The 22,030-nt window shown below is 40.7% G+C and overlaps 1 protein-coding gene across 2 annotated transcripts in view; it reads left to right on the top strand.

Moving 5' to 3' along the window:
* The first annotated feature begins 6,299 nt into the window (after positions 1–6,299).
* LOC126474127 (F-box/LRR-repeat protein 4) overlaps positions 6,300–22,030 on the top strand; it is a 168,033-nt gene continuing 152,302 nt past the window's right edge. The window contains exon 1 of one of the 2 annotated variants that reach the window (XM_050101562.1): positions 6,300–6,601. In XM_050101562.1, coding sequence (XP_049957519.1) covers positions 6,413–6,601 — 189 coding nt within the window. In that variant the 5' untranslated portion in view covers positions 6,300–6,412. Of the gene's footprint in view, positions 6,602–6,659; positions 6,797–22,030 lie in introns of those variants that run through there. The other variant, XM_050101563.1, reaches the window with a different exon arrangement.

The following is a 22,030-nucleotide window of genomic DNA, read 5'->3' as shown; positions in this document are numbered from 1 at the left end:
CTCATAATAGTAAAATTCATGTTGATGATTTTAGTGAAACGAGCAAGTGGACTAAAAGTTTCACCACTGTTTAGGTAAACATGTTTTGATTTGGAAAGTTCAGGTAGGACATAGAAGATGAATGTAAACATGTTTAACTAATTAGTTTTATTATCACATAATTATCAATGTTATGTTTATCTAATGCGTTAAATAACAAATTGTTGCAAACAAATATTTCTTAACATCACTGGGTAAAATGGCCATTTGTAGAAACTTGCACTGTGATACCATCACTACATACTAAACATAGCGTTCACATCTCATGCTCAAAGTGATGCCCATTGGCTTGCATACATTAGGTCACTCTGCGGATGAAGAATGCCCTACTTCGTGCTACTGTTTCCTCTTTGATGGCTGTACAAGCATAAATAATGCGTTGCTTCATGTCCTCTGGTGTTATTGGTTCATTTTGGTAAACACCATCCTTCAGTGCTCCCCAAAGAAAATAATCCAGCAGTGTAAGGTCCGGAGATCGGGCAGGTCACCTAACTGGGCCACCTCGTCCAATCCACCTACCAGGGAACTTACGGTCCAGAAGTCGTCGTGCTCGTAAGGCGTTATGTGCAGGGCATTCGTCATGCTGGTACCACATGAGCATTCTCCGGTTCAGAGGTATGATGTCCAGAACAGGAAGATTGTGTCGTATAAATCTGGAGTATTGTCTGCCATTTTGGATGCCATTTATAAAGAAAGGTCCGATAATTTTATCTCCAATAATCCCACACCAAACTTTAACTTTCCATGGACAATGCCATTTTGGATTGTCTGCGGACCAATAATGCATATTCCTCATATTAACAGTTCCTTTGTTGCAGAATGGTGCATCGTCGGTAAACAGAACATCTGCAAAAAAAATTAGATTAGTCAGAAGTTTCTGCTGAGCCCACCGACAAAATGTTACCATATTGCGGAAGTCATTTCCATGAAGATCCTGGTGTAAATGAACATGGTAAGGATGAAATTTATGACGTTTAAGAATGCGCTGTGCACTTGATTTCAACACACCAACTTCACGTTCAATTTGACGTGTGCTGATTTGAGAACTCACAGCTATGGTAGCGAGCACAGCAACTTCAGCACGTTCATCTGTGCGTGTTCTAGGACGATGTCGAGGTCTTGGATTTAAGCTTCCCGTTTCACATAGACGAGATGTGAGACGACCAAACATCCGGCGCGAAGGCGATGGCTTGTCAGGGAATCGTCTTGTGTACACTCGTTCTGCCTGAACAGCATTTCGTCCACCTACAACAGGGTACAGTACAGGTATTTAGAGTAGGGTAGTAAACAGACATATTAACTTAATAATCATAATGTTCGCTAACAGTACTATCAACAAACAAGCAATCTCATAACGTATTTCCCATCAACGTACATTCTCCATAGATCAGCAGCATTTCTACCATATCTTCATGTGTGTACATTATACTGTACAGTACAACTTCCGCAACACAACGTTTATTCACAATGTGTACTACGTCCGTGCTGTCACTAGATTACTCTGATGCACGACTACACTGGCAAGCGGTCTGCTGGACGCTAAAGCAACAACAAATGGGATGCTTGGACGGTGGTGGAGTACAGGAGTTTGCATGGGTCGCAAATCATAAACAAGGCGAAGTGGTAACAGTGGCAGTAGTGGGAACTACGTTGGACACTTGACTAGGTAGAGCGAGGCCCTGCGCGACAGGCACAATGGGTCATATAACGCATTAGATAAACCTTATTTTTGGTGTGCAGGATAAATAAGACAACCTGACGGGTGTACACCGATTGGTACTGGTTCACATTGTGTACGTAGATACGTAATACGTGCAAGAGGGAAACCATTATGTGCTTATGAAAGTTGATGGCAGCAGACTGCATTATTCGTTTCGGACCTCTTGATAAGTATGGATGTGTGATTACACATGTCAACCACATCGAGATTACGGGCAGCATGGGGTTCTCACCTGAGCATCAGGACGTGCGCTAGCAGCGCATGTCGGGTGTTTCAAGCGTCAACTTCGCTTCTCAATATCTCGGGATGTAATGGGAATATTGCGATGCAATCAACGCCATTGTGTATGTGCTTTGTCATGCTATGGATTGCTGAAGAAAAAATATAGGAGGTCCATTTAAAGTAACATAAGTTTGTGTTAAAAAACACATTTGCTTTCGTTTTAGAATGTTTCCAAATATGTACATTCATGGGGCCCAGCCCTACATTGATACTGGTGAAAGTCGTTTTCCAATAGCTGTTATTATTCCAGAGATATTTTGGGTGGACAAGATAGCTGGGACACCGTGTATTTAACCAACTAAGAACAAGAGGAAGAACAAGAGAATTTAAGTACATAAGAAAGAAAACTAAAATACTTTAATAATACTATATCTTTAAAAGAAGAACACAAAAATATTTAGGTGAAGAAACAAAAAATAAGAAAACAGGGAGAAGGTAAGATGTGGCACATGTGACATGCTAGTTTTGAGAGACAAATACTGTCACATTTCTGTGATAACTAGTACTGAGTAGTTTGATCTACCATTCATTTACTACTCAATAATTTAACAAGACGCAATCATGTCATGTAAGAGGATTTCAGTTACTGTTGCGAGAAGGAGGTTAGTTGATTTGATAAGATGTGCATACATTAACATTTTCCTGCATCCATGCACCATGAACTTTTTCTGCACCTCGATGTGTTATTTTACGACAGATGCCATTGGCTTTCTTTGGGAATTGGACGTGTTGCTGGTGAAAATGTTTCGTGTGCCGAATTTTGATCCACATCACATGTGTATTATATGCAAAGATCAGCCAGTTATGATGGGGCATGGCCATTTATATGTAACTGGAATATGATTTCAGTGTAACTATTCTGAATGTAAAAACTGAGGTATGTAATTCAATGCTATTAACTAACTTCAGTGAGAACTCTAGTTGTTCATTCAGAACTGTTATTGTTTATTCATAACTGTTGACGTTCATTCTCTTAGAGTAATGATATTAGAGATTAACGTTCGATGCAATGAATTAAGTGTCGCTGTTTAGACGTGAAATGTCTATATCTACATCTACACCTATACTCTACAAACCACTGTAAAGTGCACAGCAGTAGGTACATGCTACTGTAAGGTGATGAGGACTTTACCTATTCCATTCACGTATGCAGCGCAGGAAAAATGATCGTTTAAATGGCTCTGTGCATGCTGTAATTAATCTAATCTTATTCTCAACAATTCCTTTAGGAGCACTATGTAGGGGTTGTACTATATTCCTAGAGCCATCATTTACAGCCAGATCTTCTAACTTTGTTAGTACAGTTTCGTGTTATAGTTTTCCACCTATCCTCAAGAGTCTGCCAACTTAGTTCTTTCAATATCTCAGTGACACTCTCCCACAGGTCATACAAACTTGCTACCATTCGTGCTGCCATGCTCTGTATACCTTCAGTGTCCCCTAACAGTCCTATTTGGTGTCCATCCCACAAACTTGAGCAGGATTCTAGGCCAGCCCACATGAATGACTTGTAAGTAATCTCCTAGTACCCTACCAATGAACTGAAGTCTGCTACCTACTTTACCCATTCTGGGCCTATGTGGTTGTTCCACATCATGTCCTTACTGAGTGTTATATCCAAGTGTTTGTATGAGTTTATAGATTCCAGCTGTAACTCACTAACATTATACTCATAGGATACTTTTTGTTCTGTTTTGTGAAGTGTACAATTTTACATTTGTGAACTTTTAAAGCAACTGCCACCGTTGCATCACTTTGAAATCTTATCAATGTGTGACTAAATATTTGTACACCCTCGTTGAGACTGAGTTCCGATACAGATAACTGTGTTATCTGCGAAAAGTCTGAGGCTGCTATCGAGACTGTCGTCAAGATCATTAATGCACAACATGAACAGTAACAGACGAAACATGCTTCCCTGGGCTACACTGTAAGTTACTTCTACATATGTAGACTACTCTCCATCCAAGACAACATGCTGTGCCCTCCCTACCACTAAATTCTCAATCTAGTCACATATATTTTCTGATGCCACATATTATCATACTTTTGATAATAAGAATAGGTGTGGTACTAAGTCAAATACTTTTCGGAAATCAAAAAGCACTGCAGCCACCAGACTAACACGATTCATGGCTTTCAGAATGTCGTGTGAGATGAGTTGGCTTTCACATGATCAATGCTTTCGGAATCCAAGCTGGTTGGCATGGAGAAGGTGGTTCTATTCGATACACCTCATTACGTTTGGGCTTGGAATATGTTCTAAGGTTCTGCAACAAATGGATGTCAATAATATTGGACAGTAGTTTTGTGGATCACTTCTGCTACCTTTCTTGTTGTGCTTTCTTCCAACTTGTTTGATGCATCTACGACAGATTATGGTTAACAGAGGAGCTAACACAGCTTCGAATTGGGTATGGTATCAAACAAGAGTTCCGTTAGGCCCTAGGGCTTGTTCAGTTTTAACGATTTCAAATGTTTCTCAACGCCACTGACACTAATATATGTTTCACTCTTCTTTTCAGTGGCATGAGAATTAAGTTGAGGCAATACTCCTGGTTTTTCCTTTGTGAATGAACGTTTGATAACAGAGTTAGGCATTGTGAGTCTTGAAATTTTCCCAGCATAAAAAGTTAAGCAATTCTGCTTTTGGTTTGCTACTCTCAACTTCAGTTGCAGTCTCCTCCGTGAGTGACTGGACACTAATTTTGGTGCCACTAATAGCCTTCACAGGTGACCAGAATTACTTTGGGTTTTGTGAAAGATTATGCAACAATATTCTGCTGCATAAGTCATTGATGGTTTCACTCATTGCTCTCTTGACTGCCAAATGCGCTTTATTTAGCATTTCTTTATCTATAGCATTATGCTTTGTTTTATATCTGTTATGTTATAGTCTTTGTTTCTTTCGAAGTTTCTTTACAGTGACTGCATACAATGGAGGATCTCTCCATTATGAACTGCACTATTTCATACATAGCTATCCAGTGTATGGTCAACTGTTCTTTTAAACTTGAGCCATAGTTCCTGTACATGTTTTGTCCTGGGGTGAGAGTTTCAAGTTGTTCATTGTGTTATGTCACTTGTGTTTCTCTGTCTTGATTGCTGAACATATAAATCATTCTGCTTGTTTTAGTGGTCCTTTGTGTTTTGGTATGCATTGTAACTATTACTGCCTCACTGTCACTGACTCCAGCTTTGATGTGGACTTTCTCAAAGAAGTGAGATCTATTTGTTACCATTATATCTAATGTATTTCCATCATGAGGGGGGTTCTGAACTATCTGTTCTAGCTAGTTTACCAAGAATGCATTAAATGTTAAATTGTAATAACATTTCAGAGGATGTCTTGTCACACCAGCCACTAACAGAACTGTAATTTTCCCAATTGATTGTTGGATGGTTAAAGTCTCCTCCAGTGATTGCAGTATCATTAGGGAACTTATATGCAAGCGAAATGAGGTTTTATCTAAAGTTTTCAGTTGCATCTCAAGGAGAATCTGGTGGTTAATAGAAGGACCCTTGACATTGAGCCTTGCCCAAACAATCTCACCTGCAGCTTCAACGTCTATGTCAGTGCATTTGAATTTCTTGTCTACTGTAACAAATACACCAGTTCTGTTTCCCATTTACACTCAGATTTTCCCCAAAGAGCCCACTACTGTGAGTGATGTGCCAATGTTTGTTCAAGACATCCTGTACAGGGTAGACAGAAACCAAGAAAGGCTGTGTGTGTGTGTGTGTGTGTGTGTGTGTGTGCGTGTGTGTGTGTGTGTGCGTGCGTGTGTGTGTGTGTGTGTGTGTGTGAGAACATTTTCTATTTTCCGATGTTTACTCCATCCAATCCCGACACCTCTGGCCTATAGTAATACAATATTATTGGAAATGTTGGGTTTTGTACCTAGAAATTGGACACAATGTAACTCTTTCACAGGCCTTCTCACGCATCAAAAAAATATGAGTGTTCAATACATGTTCCGTCCAAACTTTAAAAAATCCTTCCATCATTTCTCACACTGCCTACGAAATCCAGTTTTGAGTATTACCGTACCGTAAGTATTGGGCAAAGGTATGTATAAATAGATCACTCACTTCGTCCTTTAACTAGACTGTGGAGAACTGTCTATTGATGCGATACATAGGCGATTGTCCCACGTTTCTGCTAGAGCTAGACGGTTTCACAAGATTGTTTCACTAAAGATGTTACAATATTGAAATTGTTTGTAATGTCCTTGGTTTTTACAGTGTAGGCAACAGGAAGACTTGCAATGTAGACATTTGCAGTACAGCCAACAGTATTTTGTTTATGCTGTCATGGATATTGAATTAAAGAGATTGATGTAATAGGATTATTAGTAAACGTTAGAAAAGATGGAGGACGATTTACAAGTTAGTGATGCCGAAAAGAGTCCGGTAGTAATAGAGCAGTATGTACACGACGTAATTGGGTTCAGTTCTCAGTACGGTAGCGATATAAGAATATCCTACACCGCGTACAATATAACTGGTAAACCAAGCAAGTATCCGAATTATGGAGATTTTCCGCAGGCATTCGTGATGGTGAGCTATTTACAGGTGTTATTAATCATACGTGCACAGTTCTTCCAATTGTTAGTAACTTGTATGTGTAAACAATGGTAGTGTTTGCAACTGATTGTTGCATTTATTATCCATTTGAGTGTGAATGTAGTTATGGCACAACACAAGGAAAACAGAGCTATATGTGGCACTTTTGCGTTGGACTTTCTCACTCAGGTATTGTACCTTTACGTTTCCCATGTTTTCTCTCTTGTGAACCGCCGGCAGGAACATTGCCTTAGACATTCTCTTTAACTTTTTTTTTCCGGTGTTGCTATGGTGTCGCTCCATAATCGTTACGTTAAGTGAAGTTGTTGGACATACAATTTAAAATTCATTTCATTCATAGAAATTGAACTTGTTTTGTGCTACATATTGAATCTTGCAATGCATTTTACAGTAGTACAGTTTTTCTAGCGACAGCTTACTTTGAGTTGTAATTAATAGACTCTTGTAGTATATGCGAGCCCTATGTTGAACCTGTGATACTTATGCCTACGTCAGGGATGTACTGTAGTTAGTTTTCTGAAATAACTTCTGTTCTTGTATGGAAAGACTGAAGAATTTGAATATATGATGCAGTAAAGTGTCGTTTAGATGAAAATACATACGTATCAGAAACCGTTAGGATACGTTTGTTACCTTACGTTTGCGTGAAATCTACCCACAAATAATGGATTTCACCTTCTTCGACGGTATTATTCCGCAAATTGTTACGGCCCTATCATTTGCTAAATTTGTTTGTTATTAGACATGTCAAATTCTTTATGGCAGTTATCAGATACATTCAATAATATGGGGGATCTCCAGACATTAACATATAAATAAACATTGGCACTTCAGAGATCAATTCTTCCAAGTGAACATGATTAGCAGATATGTAGTTGCACAGCATGTTAATTTGATAGATATATAGTGGTCTGAATAGTTCCAGAAGAATTCGGACCAAAAAAAAAAAAAAAAATTCACAACCTTGAAGACATCCAAGTCTTCCAAATACATCTACAGGCTTTGGAAACAGGTATTTTAATTTGGCCGTTGTTAGTTAGTTTTTCAATAATAATGGAAATTCCTGGATAGCACATTTGGGAAAGCAACCATTCACCCATAGTGGGCTGACGTGTTGTGCAGAGGACAGAGAACCATGTAACGGAAAACATTCCTTTTTTTTTTTTTAAATAAAAGTGTACACATTCACACACAGACATCCAAATGTACACTCCCACAACTGTGGTGACACTGATTATTGATTATCAAAAGTAGTTGCCTGGGCTGATAGAGGTGGGGAAGGATGCAGGAGATAAGGATGGGGTAGTGGGATATAGTGAGGCAGATCATTTTGACAGATGACCCATAGTGGCAACACAAGAAGATGAAAGGGGTTCAGAGGGTAGAGCATAGAGTGAAGGTGGAGGAAAAGAAGGGAGAGGAAGGTGGAGATGATGAGGGAAACAGGGGGGGGGGGGGGGGGAGAAACATGGTAGAATAGGAAGGGGGCTAGAGAGAGAGAGAGACAACATGAGGGGGATGGGGAAGAAGAGTGGTGAGAGAAGGCAATACATGATATAGACGGCAAAGGAGTGGTGTGGACAAAAGAGAGAAGGTGAAAGATAAGGTGAGGTAGTGGGAAATGGTTATCAGAGATTAAGACCTGAGGTCTTATTGTACTACATTAACATAATCTACATCTATTTTGAAGACTTTCTTATCATCTGTAACATATATTGTAAACATTAATTCCACCTCAGTGTCATCTAAAACTATTTGCTGCTCTATACCTGTATATCTAAACTATGAATTCCATTTGCCAACATCACGCTTTTCAAAGCTTGCGATTCAACACATTTCGTTCTCTGATTTTTCATTTGATTCAACGTTAGTAGATTGTCTCCATTGTCAACCCACCATACATAGCTTGTCATTTTTAATGATTTTTCTTCCTTCTTTTCCTTTTTTGCCACACTTTCTCTTTGTCTTGTTTAGTGCTGGTGAATCTTCTGGGTTGCATGGTCATGGTACATCAAACTTTCTTATTCCCTATGTTTTGTTTAGTCTTGCCAACTCTGAAGACATCCAACACAGGTATGGACAAAACGCTGGTAATGGAAAAAGTTTCATTCACCATGGCTGTACAACCTGAAACATTTACCAGCAGCTAATACATCTGGTTGTGGAAGCTTTCGTTATATGATGTTTCTTTTTCCTCCATAATTTTCCTTTATTTCTCATCATCCTTTTTCTTATGGCATGTTTGCCATTCCTTCAATTTTTTCATTGCGCCTTATGGATTTGGCCCTTGTCCTAGGTCAAAAGAGAGGCCTTTTGAAAGATGAGGGTATGTCTGCTTTCATAAGTTGATGAACTGGACTGACTCTTACTGTCCTGAGCACAAAGCCTTATTTTATGGACCATCAAACTTATTATTTGAGAAGGAAAAGGCGTTGCATTTTCTGTCAGTTTATTGGTATGAGGTTGAGAGCTGCTTGGATATGATTGGACTGGCATTTCTTCTTGGTTAATTTTATCGCACACTCTGTGAAGTGAATTAAATTTTCTTCAATTGATTGTTGAGGTGTCTTCGTTGACCCAATGCCCAGCTCTCTGTAAAAGTGCACTTGTGGTGTACATAAGCATTTTATTGTGGGTCGCAGCTGTAACTATTGGTGCAATGGATGATGGAACGGCAATTTCATATTAAATCGTACAGGTCAAGAGTGAATGTGACCCATCACTATTTCAGAGTTGATGAAAAAAATATATGTCGAAGTTCCGCATTATGGCACTCCAAAACTACAATATTATGTCTTTTTGGTGATTTCTTAAAATGCTCCAGACTTCTCTAAATTAGAATAATTGTGAAAATATCATAAAAAAATGGGAAAATTGAAAAATTGTAATAAAGAAACCAAAAGTGATAGAAATATGAATTTATTTTCAATAACTACTTTGTTCCCAATAGTATGAGACATTATTAATACATACACACATATTAGCTTCTCTCCCTCCTTTTATTTTATTTTTTTATAATTTTTTTTTTTTTTTAGAAAAATAAGCTACGAAAATTGTCATTGTACTTAGGGAATGAACAACCAGAGTGGGCATTACTTGTATGTACAAAATGTGAGTAATTTTTTAGGTAGACCTAGGTCTACTCTTCAGGGTAAAAAATAAAATAAAATAAAAAAATGGACAGTTAAGTATTGAAATTGATCACTGATTTATAATGCCTTGGATAACTGGTATTTCTGAATCAAAATAATTACTTTACAGCATTGTAAGTGAATGGGAAAAGCATTATATACTACTGGCCATTAAAATTGCTACACAACAAAGATGGCTTGCTACAGAAGAGAAATGTAACCGACAGGAGGAAGATGCTGTGATATGAAAACGATTAGCTTTTCAGAGCATTCACACAAGGTTGGCGCCGTTGGCGACACCTACAACATGCTGACATGAGGAAAGTTTCCAACCGATTTCTCATACACAAACAGCAGTTGACCTGTGTTGCCTGGTGAAACGTTGTTGTGATGCCTCGTGTAAGGAGGAGAAATGCGTACCATCACGTTTCTTACTTTGGTAAAGGTCCGACTGTAGCCTATCGCAATTGCGGTTTATCGTATCGCGACATTGCTGCTCGCGTTGGTTGAGATCCAATGACTGTTAGCAGAATATGGAATCGGTGGGTTCAGGAGGGTAGTACGGAACGCCGTGCTGGATCCCAACAGCCTCGTTTCACTAGCAGTCAAGATGACAGGCACCTTATCCGCATGGCTGTAACAGATCGTGCAGCCACGTCTCGATCCATGAGTCAACAGTTGGGGATGCTTGCAAAACAACAACCATCTGCACGAACAGTTCGACAATGTTTGCGGCAGCATGGACAATCAGCTCGGAGACCGTGGCTGCGGTTACCCTTGACGCTGCATCACAGACAGGAGCGCCTGCAATGGTGTACTCAACGATGAACCTGGGTGCACGAGTGGCAAAACGGTCATTTTTTCTGATGAATCCAGGTTCTGTTTACAGCATCATGATGGTCGCATCCGTGTTTGGCTACATCGCGGTGAACACACATTGGAAGCGTGTATTCATCATCGCCATACTGGCATATCACCCGGCGTGATGGTATGGGGTGCCATTGGTTACACGCCTTGGTCAGCTCTTGTTCGCATTGACGGCACTTTGAACACTGGACGTTACATTTCAGATTTGTTCGACCCGTGGCTCTACCCTTCATTCGATCCCTGCAAAACCCTACATTTCAACAGGATAATGCACGAGCACATGTTGCAGGTCCTGTACCGGCCTTTCTGGATACAGAAAATGTTCGACTGCTGCCCTGGCCAGCACATTTTCCAGATCTCTCACCAATTGAAAACGTCTGGTCAATGGTGGCTGAGCAACTGGCTTGTCACAATACGCCAGTCACCACTCTTGATGAATTGTGGTATCGTGTTGAAGCTGCATGGGCAGCTGTACCTGTACACACCATCCAAGCTCTGTTTGACTCAATGCCCAGGCGTATCAAGGCCAGAGGTGATTGTTCTGGGTACTGATTTCTCAGGATCTATGCACCCAAATTGCATGAAAATGTAATCACGTCAGTTCTAGTATAATATATTTATCAAATGAATACTCGTTAATCATCTGCATTTCTTCTTGGTGTAGCAATTTTATTGGCCAGTAGTGTATAACAAAAATTAGATAAAAAATATTTATATGAAATTTTTTTGTGATGTTATTCACACATTATTATTGTCTTCTGTCATGATTTTACTTCTTCATGACTTTCCATGAATTATTAAAATTGCTTGTAATGTAACACACAACACTACACTGTCGAAAATTTATTTGTCTTTTTCGTCTGCTTCTCATTGAACTTGTGTAACAGAGCTGAAATTACACAGGGGCTAGGATCATCCAAAAGAGCAGTACTTTGGAAACGGGACCTGCACACTGATCTTCTGATGATGGTCAGTTGAAAGCATTAGCAAGGCAATGAGGTGTCATAATGGAGATGGTTTGCATCCTGCAGCTTGTGAGAGAGACTTATTATCTGCCCCACTCACCACCGATTGTCGTACACACAAGAAATGAAGTGGCTTACTACAAGGCCTTCTAATGTCTAGTGTGGTCTCTGCATTTCACACACAGTAACAGGCTGCAATTTGTGGAGAACTGTTTTTGCAATGTATATGCCAATCCGGGATGCAACCCAGTAATGACTTGATTGAATTCCTACCACATGATTCATAGCAGACCACTCTTCTCTCTTTTTTTAACTGCAATCCCCTTAATGTACTTTCATTTAGAATTAAGAGTTTCGTGTTTGTTTCCAATGTTGATATAGTGTGCACAAATCCAGTAACATCTCTTACAGCATTGACCCCCTCATGCTGGAGATTAAACCTTGTTGCAAGATGTTTACAGAGACCTACCCCATCAAATGCACTTTTTTCATGACCTGTCACTGAAAGTATTCATTTTTTGTGTCTTAATCCCTGTACTAGTGTTGGCCAAGCTTATAAAGCTGAAAGCAGTTTTTAAAACAAGATTCTGCACCATCAGTCACATACACATGTTTAGGAAGTTCATGACCTCTAGATGTTATGTCACCTATTATCTATTATCATGCTGACACCATAGCATGCACGTGCACTGTCATGAAAGAGATTATCACTAGTAATAGCAAAACTGTCTGATGTTCCAAGCAAGTGAGCAACACGTGTGACTATTGATACCTGTGATGTGTGCCAATGGTAACTTTGGAATTTGTTATGTAAAGCGACAGACCTCTTCTCAGCAAAGTCGAGATGAAGAACTAATGTGTCAGTATTGTGGAATGTGGCTGATTTTACTCCTGCTATGGCCTGCCTCTGAATCCTCTGGATGTGATGGTGAGCTGTTACCTTTATGACCCAATGCCTAACCTCTGTAACAAACTTCTCTGGCTCTACTGTCTTCTTCACCAACTCTCCTTCCTCCCACAATACATAGGTTACTTCATTGTCAGTGTCCTGAAGATGTTATGTTTCAACAGTCATCACTTTAGCACCAGAACACATTGCACAGTCCTGCAACCAACATTTATCTTGTGGCTCTTGACATACACACAAAAGCATCAGTTCCATCTCTGTGTACTTCTTCCCTGTGACATTGCTTACGGAAAACCAAACAAGTTTCAAATTTGTGCAGTAAATACGTATGCGTGCTTCCTTCACTGCCTGGCATTTTACCCATATTGTTCATAAGGAATAGAATTTTATGAGACCAGTTTTTAAATTCTGGTCCTCCTTTTTCATTATGAGATAATGCTTCTCTTATTGATCTTGTCATATATCTTTTAAGCTTTTTATCCTCTTCATCATTTTCTCTACCAGAGATAACATTAGTTTGGTTAGGACTTTACCTGCTGCAATCTTTGTCATCACTTAGGTAATATTCCAGAGCAATAGTAAGTGTATTATCTTGCAATGGGTGCCCACAGTAAGAATCTGGGCATGCCCAAATACCTTTATTTCTGTATCTGCTGCTTAGAATAGCTACCTGGTATCAGTGTCAGTAACTGTGCCTTCTCAGTATAGGTGGCTGCTGAAATAGCAATATTTAGGTTCTGAAACCACATGTCAAATTTTGTGCACATATCACTATCTCCAGGTTCTGCAACAACAACATTATACTCTTCACAAAGTTTGGAAGATGTTGCTTGTGTGAAACTTGTTTCAGTTTCTTCCAGTTTTCTTTTTACCTGCTGTTTTCTTCTTCTGCTTCTTAGTTTTCCTGGAATTTTAATGGGATGATATAGTAGGGGCTACAGCAGAAATGCTAACATTCAATACATTAACAGCTTCACACCCAGGAATACAAACATCTGCACTGTCTTCTTCAGTTTCACATTCAGGTGATGGTGATCGTTCAGGTGGGTTGTAACTAAATGTCTTGTGGTAATGAGTGAAGCAATTCCTGCCCAATGGATGTGATGTTAATACCATTGCTTGAGGTCCAAGATATTTCTTCAATACCTCTGACAGGTTTCCAATAACTGTAAAGTGTTTTTCACTTTTCTTAAACACCACCTTATTTTGTCTTTTTTCATAGTCCACACTTCTCACTCTTTCACTACTGTATTTCCTCACTAGCATTGTATACAACAAAAAGTTCAGACCAAACACAAAACTCGATGCAGAATGATTTATGTGCAAGTTCTCACTCATTTGTTATAAACAGAAGAGTGCTGGAAACTATGTTGCCAACATGCATATTTTACACTAGAAATTCAGTGTCGCAGAATGTTGAAAAATTTTTATCACTTTACACAGAAAAATATTAACCACTGTGTTTGCACTGACTGCTAACATGTTAACCAAACACTATTTTGTGTAGTTATCAAAAGTTTTTGGAAGATGTTTTCAAGTAAATAATTTGTAAAAATTATGCAATTTTTTACAATTTTTATAATAAACATTTACATAATACAGATAGCTGGAGCGGAGAAGTTACTGTTTAAAATTACATCAGTAGTACCAGTATCTGCTAATATGAAAGAAGAGATAGCGTTCTGTGACTTTCCAAACCTGAAAAAAATTTTAAGTTGAAAAATTAACTTTAATGAACTGTTGGTCATGTTTTTAGGTCACTGTCTATTTTGTTAATGCATACCAAGAAAACCTTTTTGATAAAGAATAAAGTTTTGGGCTGTTTCTGACAGTGCAGCAAAGTACTGCTGTAGGATGAGAGTTTATTTGGGGAAGGAGGAAGAAACCAGAGTCATGCAACTTGGTGGGAATATTGCGAAAACCCAGGCAATTGAACTCGAAAAATTTGTATGTAATATCACCTGTGATAACATTTGTACACCTCTTGATTTAGCTCACTATTTGTTGTCAAAAGATCTGGCAGTAGTCGGTACTCTCCAAGAAAACAAAGGTGAACTGCCTGCCGATTTTATTACACCTAAAGAACATGAAATACACTCTACATTGTTTGGTTTTCAATCTGATGTGTTGATATGGTTTCAAACGTGATGTGTCGTTAGTATCTTATGTTCCTAAAAAGAACAACATTGTTACTGTCCTTAGCTCTCTTCATGACCAACCAACGGTACCATCATCAGATGTAAAGAAGCCTGAAGTTATAATGACTTCAGTGCCACAAAAGATGCCATTGTCACCATGGACCAGAGGAGACAATGCTACAGCATGAAGAGAGAAACAAGGCACTAGCCATTGGTGGTAGATAGATGTAGGTGTAATGGGTGCATACATAATTTTCATGATGCTGGCTACCAATAAAAAATGAGATGGCGGACTTTCGTTGTCAATTTGGCAACTCAACTAGCAGGGCTAAAGAAATCAATGAATTTGTTGGTAGCCCCAGATCCAGCAAGGGCAGTGAAACATCCAGCTAAGGAAAGTACAAGACATGCATATTGTGTGGAAAAAAAAGTTGGAAAAAATCTAATTACATGTTATGAGTGTGGCAAACATGTATGGTCTGAACATTTTACTGTTGTTTGTGAATCCTGTGCAAATGTCTAATAAGAACTATAGCATAAAAACACTAGGTGTTGAATGATAATAAACAATATATCCTTAAAAAGCCACACCAGCAAAAATATTTGTACCTCAAAAGTTATTCACATCGTAAGTCGTCAGAATAAACATGTTCCTGAGAGTCCTCACTGGTAGGTAATGTTATACAGATTTTCTGGTAAGTAGAGGGTTAAGGTTTAGTGGTTTGTTAATAGATCTAGAGCTCACTTTAGGCAAACTATTTGTATTTCCAAATTCTTTGGAGTAGTTGTGTTGAAGTTTACATTTTCACATTGGACGGACACAATCCAGAAGTTTGAAACCATTCTGTACTGTTTGTGGACTAAAGCACTACAATGCTTCCTTTAAGTACAGGTCCATTTTTTTCCCAAAGTTTCATAAACACCATTTTTCACATATTTTTTCTATCCTTGTTCTAAAAGAGTAAATACTCAAACATCCATTGGCTGTAAAATATGTGTTGTGTTAGGGAACAATTTAATAAGTATTACAACATTCTGAGGACAGAACTCAGACAAGCTTAATGTCATATAAAATACATGACTGCCAGTAAAAAATATGATAGCCATTTGTATTTCTTGTTCAATTAGTCAAGACAGGAAAACATTTGTTGTGTATTCATAAAACACAGGAGAACACATCCAGTGACTTTCAGATCATCTAATTCCTTATGTTCTCAGTATACCATTAGCTATTATACCAGGAATTCTCACATATTGAGGGGGAGGGGAGTCATGGAAGTAGCAAGCTTACCCATATCATATGCTGTTCCAAGTACATCTTTTTTTCCCCTCATCATTCTTAACGCTGTTCAGGTTTATTACCTGTCTGTATAATAACTTTTTAGACTTCGAGAAAGTGCACGTTCATCTGAATTGAAAATTATACTTTGTTAATTCCAAAGTTTGACTTTCTTTCAAATATTGTTTTGTTTCTGCAGACCACATACAAATTTCTTGCTCACAGACATTTTCATGGAAAGTTGTCAAGCTCCATGTCATTGTCTTGTGGGTTTTCTATCAACATTGTCGAGTCTCCGGAAAGAAATAACCAACTTTTACAATCAGAAACACTTTATTCACCCATAATCACATGAAGATATAGCACATCATGACAAAACAACCGAAGTCCAAACCTTTACCAAAGCTCACTGAATCGGAAGATAGAGCACTCCTTGTTCTAGAGTTATTGGCAATCGATGGTCACTGCAGGGCATGTGCACCCCTCTGCCCACCGGGAGTGCGGAGCACTGTGAAGAGAATGGGAGGGAGGGGGGGGGGGAGGAATGGGCATTGTCAAATATGCAAGGTAGCATGACCACCCATGCCATGGATAGCCCGAAGGGAAGGCATGGGTGGATTTTCTTGCAGAGTCAGGGAGGTCCATGCAGGGTGAACTGCATGTGTGAACTGGATCAACAGAGGAGGTGGTGGTATCGGAGGAGTAGCAAAGAGGGGTTCACGTATATTGAGTGTCCCATTGGTGCTGAGTGTCGCTGTTATTCCAGCTGCATTCACCTCATCTGGAATGGGGACTATGCACAGGATGATTACATGTGAAGTGGGTGTGGCCTCGTGTGAAGTTTACCTCACACAAAGGACAAAGAGTGATCAGCCTTGGCGCTGTAAGAAAAGCTTGTCATGTGGGCACCCAGAAATGTTGATAGAAATACAAATCTCGTTGATGGTAGTCAAAGGGGGTGCTGTGGGAGAAAAGGGAGAGAGAAACACTGGAACACAGGGGAACAACAGGTGACAGCACTTGCAATGATTTAATGTCACATGCAGTGTGTGGTTGAAACTGAGGCAAAGGATCGACATGCACGCAGTCTGAGTGAGGCAAGAGACGGGGATCATCACACACAACCACTCAGCAGCTGATGGCAAGAGGGGTGGTATGTGCTTTAGGGACATTGCACAGTGGTGGAGAACTTGACTCGAGTGGCTGTGGTGGGACAGATTCCTAGATCATCCAGGCTGTTTCAACCTGCTGAAGTGAATGTATCTGATGCCGACTGTTGATGAGGATGTCCATAATATTAGCCATTTGTGCCAATACCCGATGCAGGGCAGAGTAAGGCGAGTGTAGTGTCGCTTTGACTGTGTTATCCCATAACATAAACTCATGATTCCAGGGCCAAATGCAAGAAAACCAGCGGCCAGGTATGCTTATGGTGGAGGAGGCACATACAGATAGCAGCTATGTGCAGCCGGACCTGCTCAACAAGAGCGGAGAGGTCAGATAGTCGACAGTTGCAACATCGTTGACTAACTCAACTGGGAGGGCTAATGCCTTGCCATACAGGATCTCGTCAAGTTGAAACCGAGCAAGGTACTGCAGTGATTAGTGCACTGGACTTATTTGGGAGGACGATTGTTCAAGACCATGTCTGGCCAAGCTGATTTAGGTTTCCTGTGATTTCCCTAAATTGCTTCAGGCAGATACCGGGATTGTTCCTTTGAAAGGGCATGGCCGACTTTCTTCCCCATCCTCCCCTAATCCGATTGGACCGATGACCTCACTGTGTGGTCCCCTCCCCCAAATCAACCAACCAACCTCAGCAAGTGACACTAGGAGGTCTGCCTTGTAAGCTGTACAGATACCTAACATGACCCAGGAAAGGGTGTCAGATCACTCAGCACTGTGGCACATGAGGGCGCTTTCAGGGTGCTATGCCAACACTCGACAAGCCCTTTGCTCTGTGGGTGGTATTCTGTAGTGCAAAATTTATCCACACCACAGAGTGTCTAGGGTTTGTTAAATAACAGTGATTCAAACTGCTTACCCAGCTCCCTGTTTATGGATGTAGGGCACCCAAATCTAGCAATCCAGAAAGATGCACATGCTCGTGCTACAGAATCTGCTGTTATGTTCACAAGAGAGATTGCCTCCACCCAATGTGTAACACAGTCGATGATGGACAAGATATATCTGAAACCATCAGATACGGGTAATGACCTGACAAGTTCTGGATGCACATGTTGGAAACGGCCTCTTGGGACATCAGATTTGCCTTGGGGGGGGGGGGGGGGGATGCTCTGACACGGCACACAGGCGCAAGGCGCAAGCCAGTACACAGCAGTTCTCCTCCACTCCTAGGCACACAAAGCATTCCATGATGAGCCCCATTGTAGTATTAGTGCCTGGGTATGAAAGATTGTGCGAAGCAGCCAAAACCTGGCAATGTAAAGCAGCCGGGACAATAGGCTGAGCAATGTCCATGGATGAATCACACCATAATGGCGTGACCGAGCCCAGGAGGTGTAGGGAAGTGGAAAAAGCCTGATGTAGGTCCTGCAGTTCAATATCATTGTCCTGTAAGTGAGCCAGTTCGTCGAAATTAATAGTAGCTGACGTAGCATTGACACATGACAGGTAATCAGCAACCATGTTGTCTGATTCACAGATATGTCAGATGTCCATCATGTACTGACAGATAAGATCCATGGCTGAAACCTGCATGAGGGAAGGTCAGTGGCAGGATTGCGAATAGCTGCGAGGGGATGATGATTCGTGAAAATTGTTACGTTCCTTCCTTCGATGTCTGCTTGGAAATATTTGATGGCCTTGTACACTGCAAGTTCTCTGTTGAGACCCGACCACTTACGTTGATCCATAGTATTTTTGGAGGAAAAAATATGGTGTGGCTGAGTAGTGCCACCAACGTGTTGTGAAATCATTTGCATCCACTGCAATAGAGGTGTTAGCATCTGGCAAGGGGTGGGCGAGAGTGCCATAGAGTGATGGCATATTCTAAAGCTGTTTTGAGATCTACGAAAGCTTGCATTGTTTCAGACCACTGTGCCCAGCGATTACCGGAAGATTGTTTGCGCTAATGCATCCGTAAGGGGGGGGGGGGGGGGGAGATTTGAATGCCTGGTACCATCGACAGGTTACGTCTGTAAATATTAGTTGTCCCCAAAAACCGGCACAATTTGTGAGAAGTCGCTGGGAACGGTAGATCACAAATGCGGTCAATGCCAGCTAGGCTGTACCATGGCCTGGTGTAGCTCAAGTTCTTAGTCAGGGGAGGAAAAAATGAGAATCTCATCTAGGTGCGCATAGCAGTAAGAGCAGTTAAAGAGAAGTGACCCGATGAAACATCACAGAGCTTGAGCTGTGTTTTTGAGGCTATAAGCCATGTAACAGAATTTGTAAAGGCCAAAGGGGGGTGTTCAAGGCTGCTTTTGTTACGTCACTCTCTTTCATAGGTATTTGTAAATATGCCTTACGACAGTCCAAAACACTGAAAATGCACGCTCCACTAAGTAGCTGGGCAAGGTACTGAATATTAGAATAGAATATTGTCTCTTAGAGTATGCACATCAAAAAAGACAATAGCCATGCTGAGGCACACTGTGCCGTCCTTCTTGGGGTCTGAGTGTATCTTCCTTTCGTCTTCCCCTCTCCTTCCCTCTTTCCTGATGAGGCAACAGTTTGTTGCGAAAGCTTGAATTTTGTGTGTATGTTTGTGTTTGTTTGTGTGTCTATCGACCTGCCAGCACTTTTGTTCGGTAAGTCACCTCATCTTTGTTTTTGTATACATACATACATACATACATGCAAACATACATATTCTGCAAGCCACTGTACGGTGCATGGTGGAGGGTACCCTGTACCAAAACCAGTCGTTTCCTTTCCTATTCCATTCACAGATAGAACGAAGGAAAAATAGCTGTCTGTAAGAGCCATAATCTCTCGTATCGTATCTTCGTGGTCCCTATGGGAAATGTATGTTGGTAGTAGTAGGATCATTCTGCAGTCAGCTTCAAATGACTGTTCTCGAAACTTTCTCAGTAGTGTTCTCTGAATGTCTTTTTCTCTCTAGGGAATCCCACTTGAGTTCCTGAAGCATATCCATAACACTTGCATGCTGATCGAACCTATGGTAACAAATTTAGCAGCTTGCATCTGAATTGCTTCGTTGTCTTCTTTCAATCCAACCTAGTGCGGATCCCAAACACTCAAGAATAAGTCGCACTAGTATCCTATTTGCAGTCTCCTTTATAGGTGAACTACACATTCCCTAAAATTCTCCCAATAAACCAAAGTCGACCATTCACCTTCCCTACCACAATCCTCACATTCTTGTTCCATTTCACGGGGAAAGACCAATTACTGTCCAACAGTCGAACAATGCCTGCTCGCTGAAGTTCATCCATTCGAGTATTAGCAAGGTGCAGTTTGTGTGGGGGGAGGCCTCGTGTTTTATGATGCACCATATCTTCTGAAAATTTTATGTGCCATCCTGTTATTAATAGCATTCATTTGAACTGCTGAACACAAGTGGACATCTCAAGCAGAAGTCGGTGGCACACAAGAGTCACTAATGTGAGATGCCATCAGTGCAGGCGAGGATGGGTAGCCTGTAGCTGTAAGAGGCGCATCGCTGGTGTCGAGATACGTGGCGCAGACAATTGGCTTATGAGGTGTTGCTCACCAGTAAGGGCCTTCTCAGCTGTCAAGGTGGTGTGGTTCAATGTTCCTTTGTGAATGTGAAGGTCGTAGACTGCAGAACACTTGCACTGGAGCCGAGTGACAGAAGTGGCAAGGCAGTTCACCAGAGAAGAGCACTCAGTGAGAGCTGCTTCAGTATCGTCAGAGGGCTCAGGGGGAGTGGGAGCTGATGGGGCGTCTGAGTGTGCAATATTTGTACCTGAACCATGGAGCAGTAAAGCAGATGGCAGCAGGTCAGGTGATAGGCCGAAGTGAAGCAGTAAATCAATTCCAAGTACTGGGTCTTCGACGTCGGCCACATCGAAGAACCATGTGAATGGTTCACCAGGGATGGGTTTAATAGGTATCATGCTTATGCTGTCAGTGTGAAGGAAATGTTTGATTGGTATCACATCCACTATAGTGAATGAGAGTTGTTAACAAGGAAATGATGACACGAGCACAAATCCAGGACATACAGGTGTCTTACGGAGTAGAGGATCAAACAGAATGCAACATCTGTAGGCACCCTTCATTATCTTCGTGAGCCTTGGCGCCTACTGCGGCCCAAATAAAGTGTTTGGGAATGCGCAGGGTGGGCAGCATCCCCAAAAGTTGCATGGAACTAGCATAGGGGATATACTGGGTGTGGGGCTGTGGGTGAGTCAGTTGGGACCACTATTACTCCTGTGGCAGCTGAAGAGGGGATTGGAGGGCGCTAGAGGTGGCGGAGGGGCATGCTGGCTCGGCTGTAGTTCGTGAAGTTAGGCGAGAAGCAGCTGGTGGTTTCCATTGCTGGCCATCGAGTTTCTGTGGTTCATTGCGTTGCTCAAGGTGTGCCCACATGGATGTCCATCAGTCGATGGAGGAAGTATAGGCACTGGCATAGATTAGATTAGATTTACTTTCATTCCAATTGATCCGTAGTGAGGAGGTCCTCCAGGGTGTAGAACATGTCAGAAAAACAACAATACATGACAAATATTTACAACTGAAACAAATAAGCTAATGTACCATTGCACAGGTCCCAAGTGGCATGGTCGTCATTTTTTATGAACGGTGTATGAAGGAATCGTTTTACAAATACTAATGCACTGAATTTAAAATAAAAAAGTTTTTTTATGGCTGCTGGCAAGTTATTGAAAATGTGTGTTCCTGAATAATGCACACCTTTTTGTACAAGACTAAGTGACTTTAAATCCTTGTGAAGATTATTCTTATTTCTAGCATTGATTCCATGAATTGAGCTGTTGGTTTGAAAAAGTGATATATTTTTAATGACAAATTTCATTAAGGAATAAATATATTGGGAAGCAGTAGTTAGTATCCCTAGTTCCCTAAACAGGCTTCTGCAAGATGTTCTTGAGTTCACACCACATATAACTCTTACTGCATGTTTTTGTTTTTGTGCCCGGAAAAC

Source organism: Schistocerca serialis, chromosome 4 (assembly GCF_023864345.2).
Source record: "Schistocerca serialis cubense isolate TAMUIC-IGC-003099 chromosome 4, iqSchSeri2.2, whole genome shotgun sequence".
In the NCBI taxonomy this organism is placed as follows: domain Eukaryota; kingdom Metazoa; phylum Arthropoda; class Insecta; order Orthoptera; family Acrididae; genus Schistocerca; species Schistocerca serialis.
Note: the sequence above shows the minus strand (reverse complement) of the source record. Positions and strands in the feature narration are given on the sequence as shown.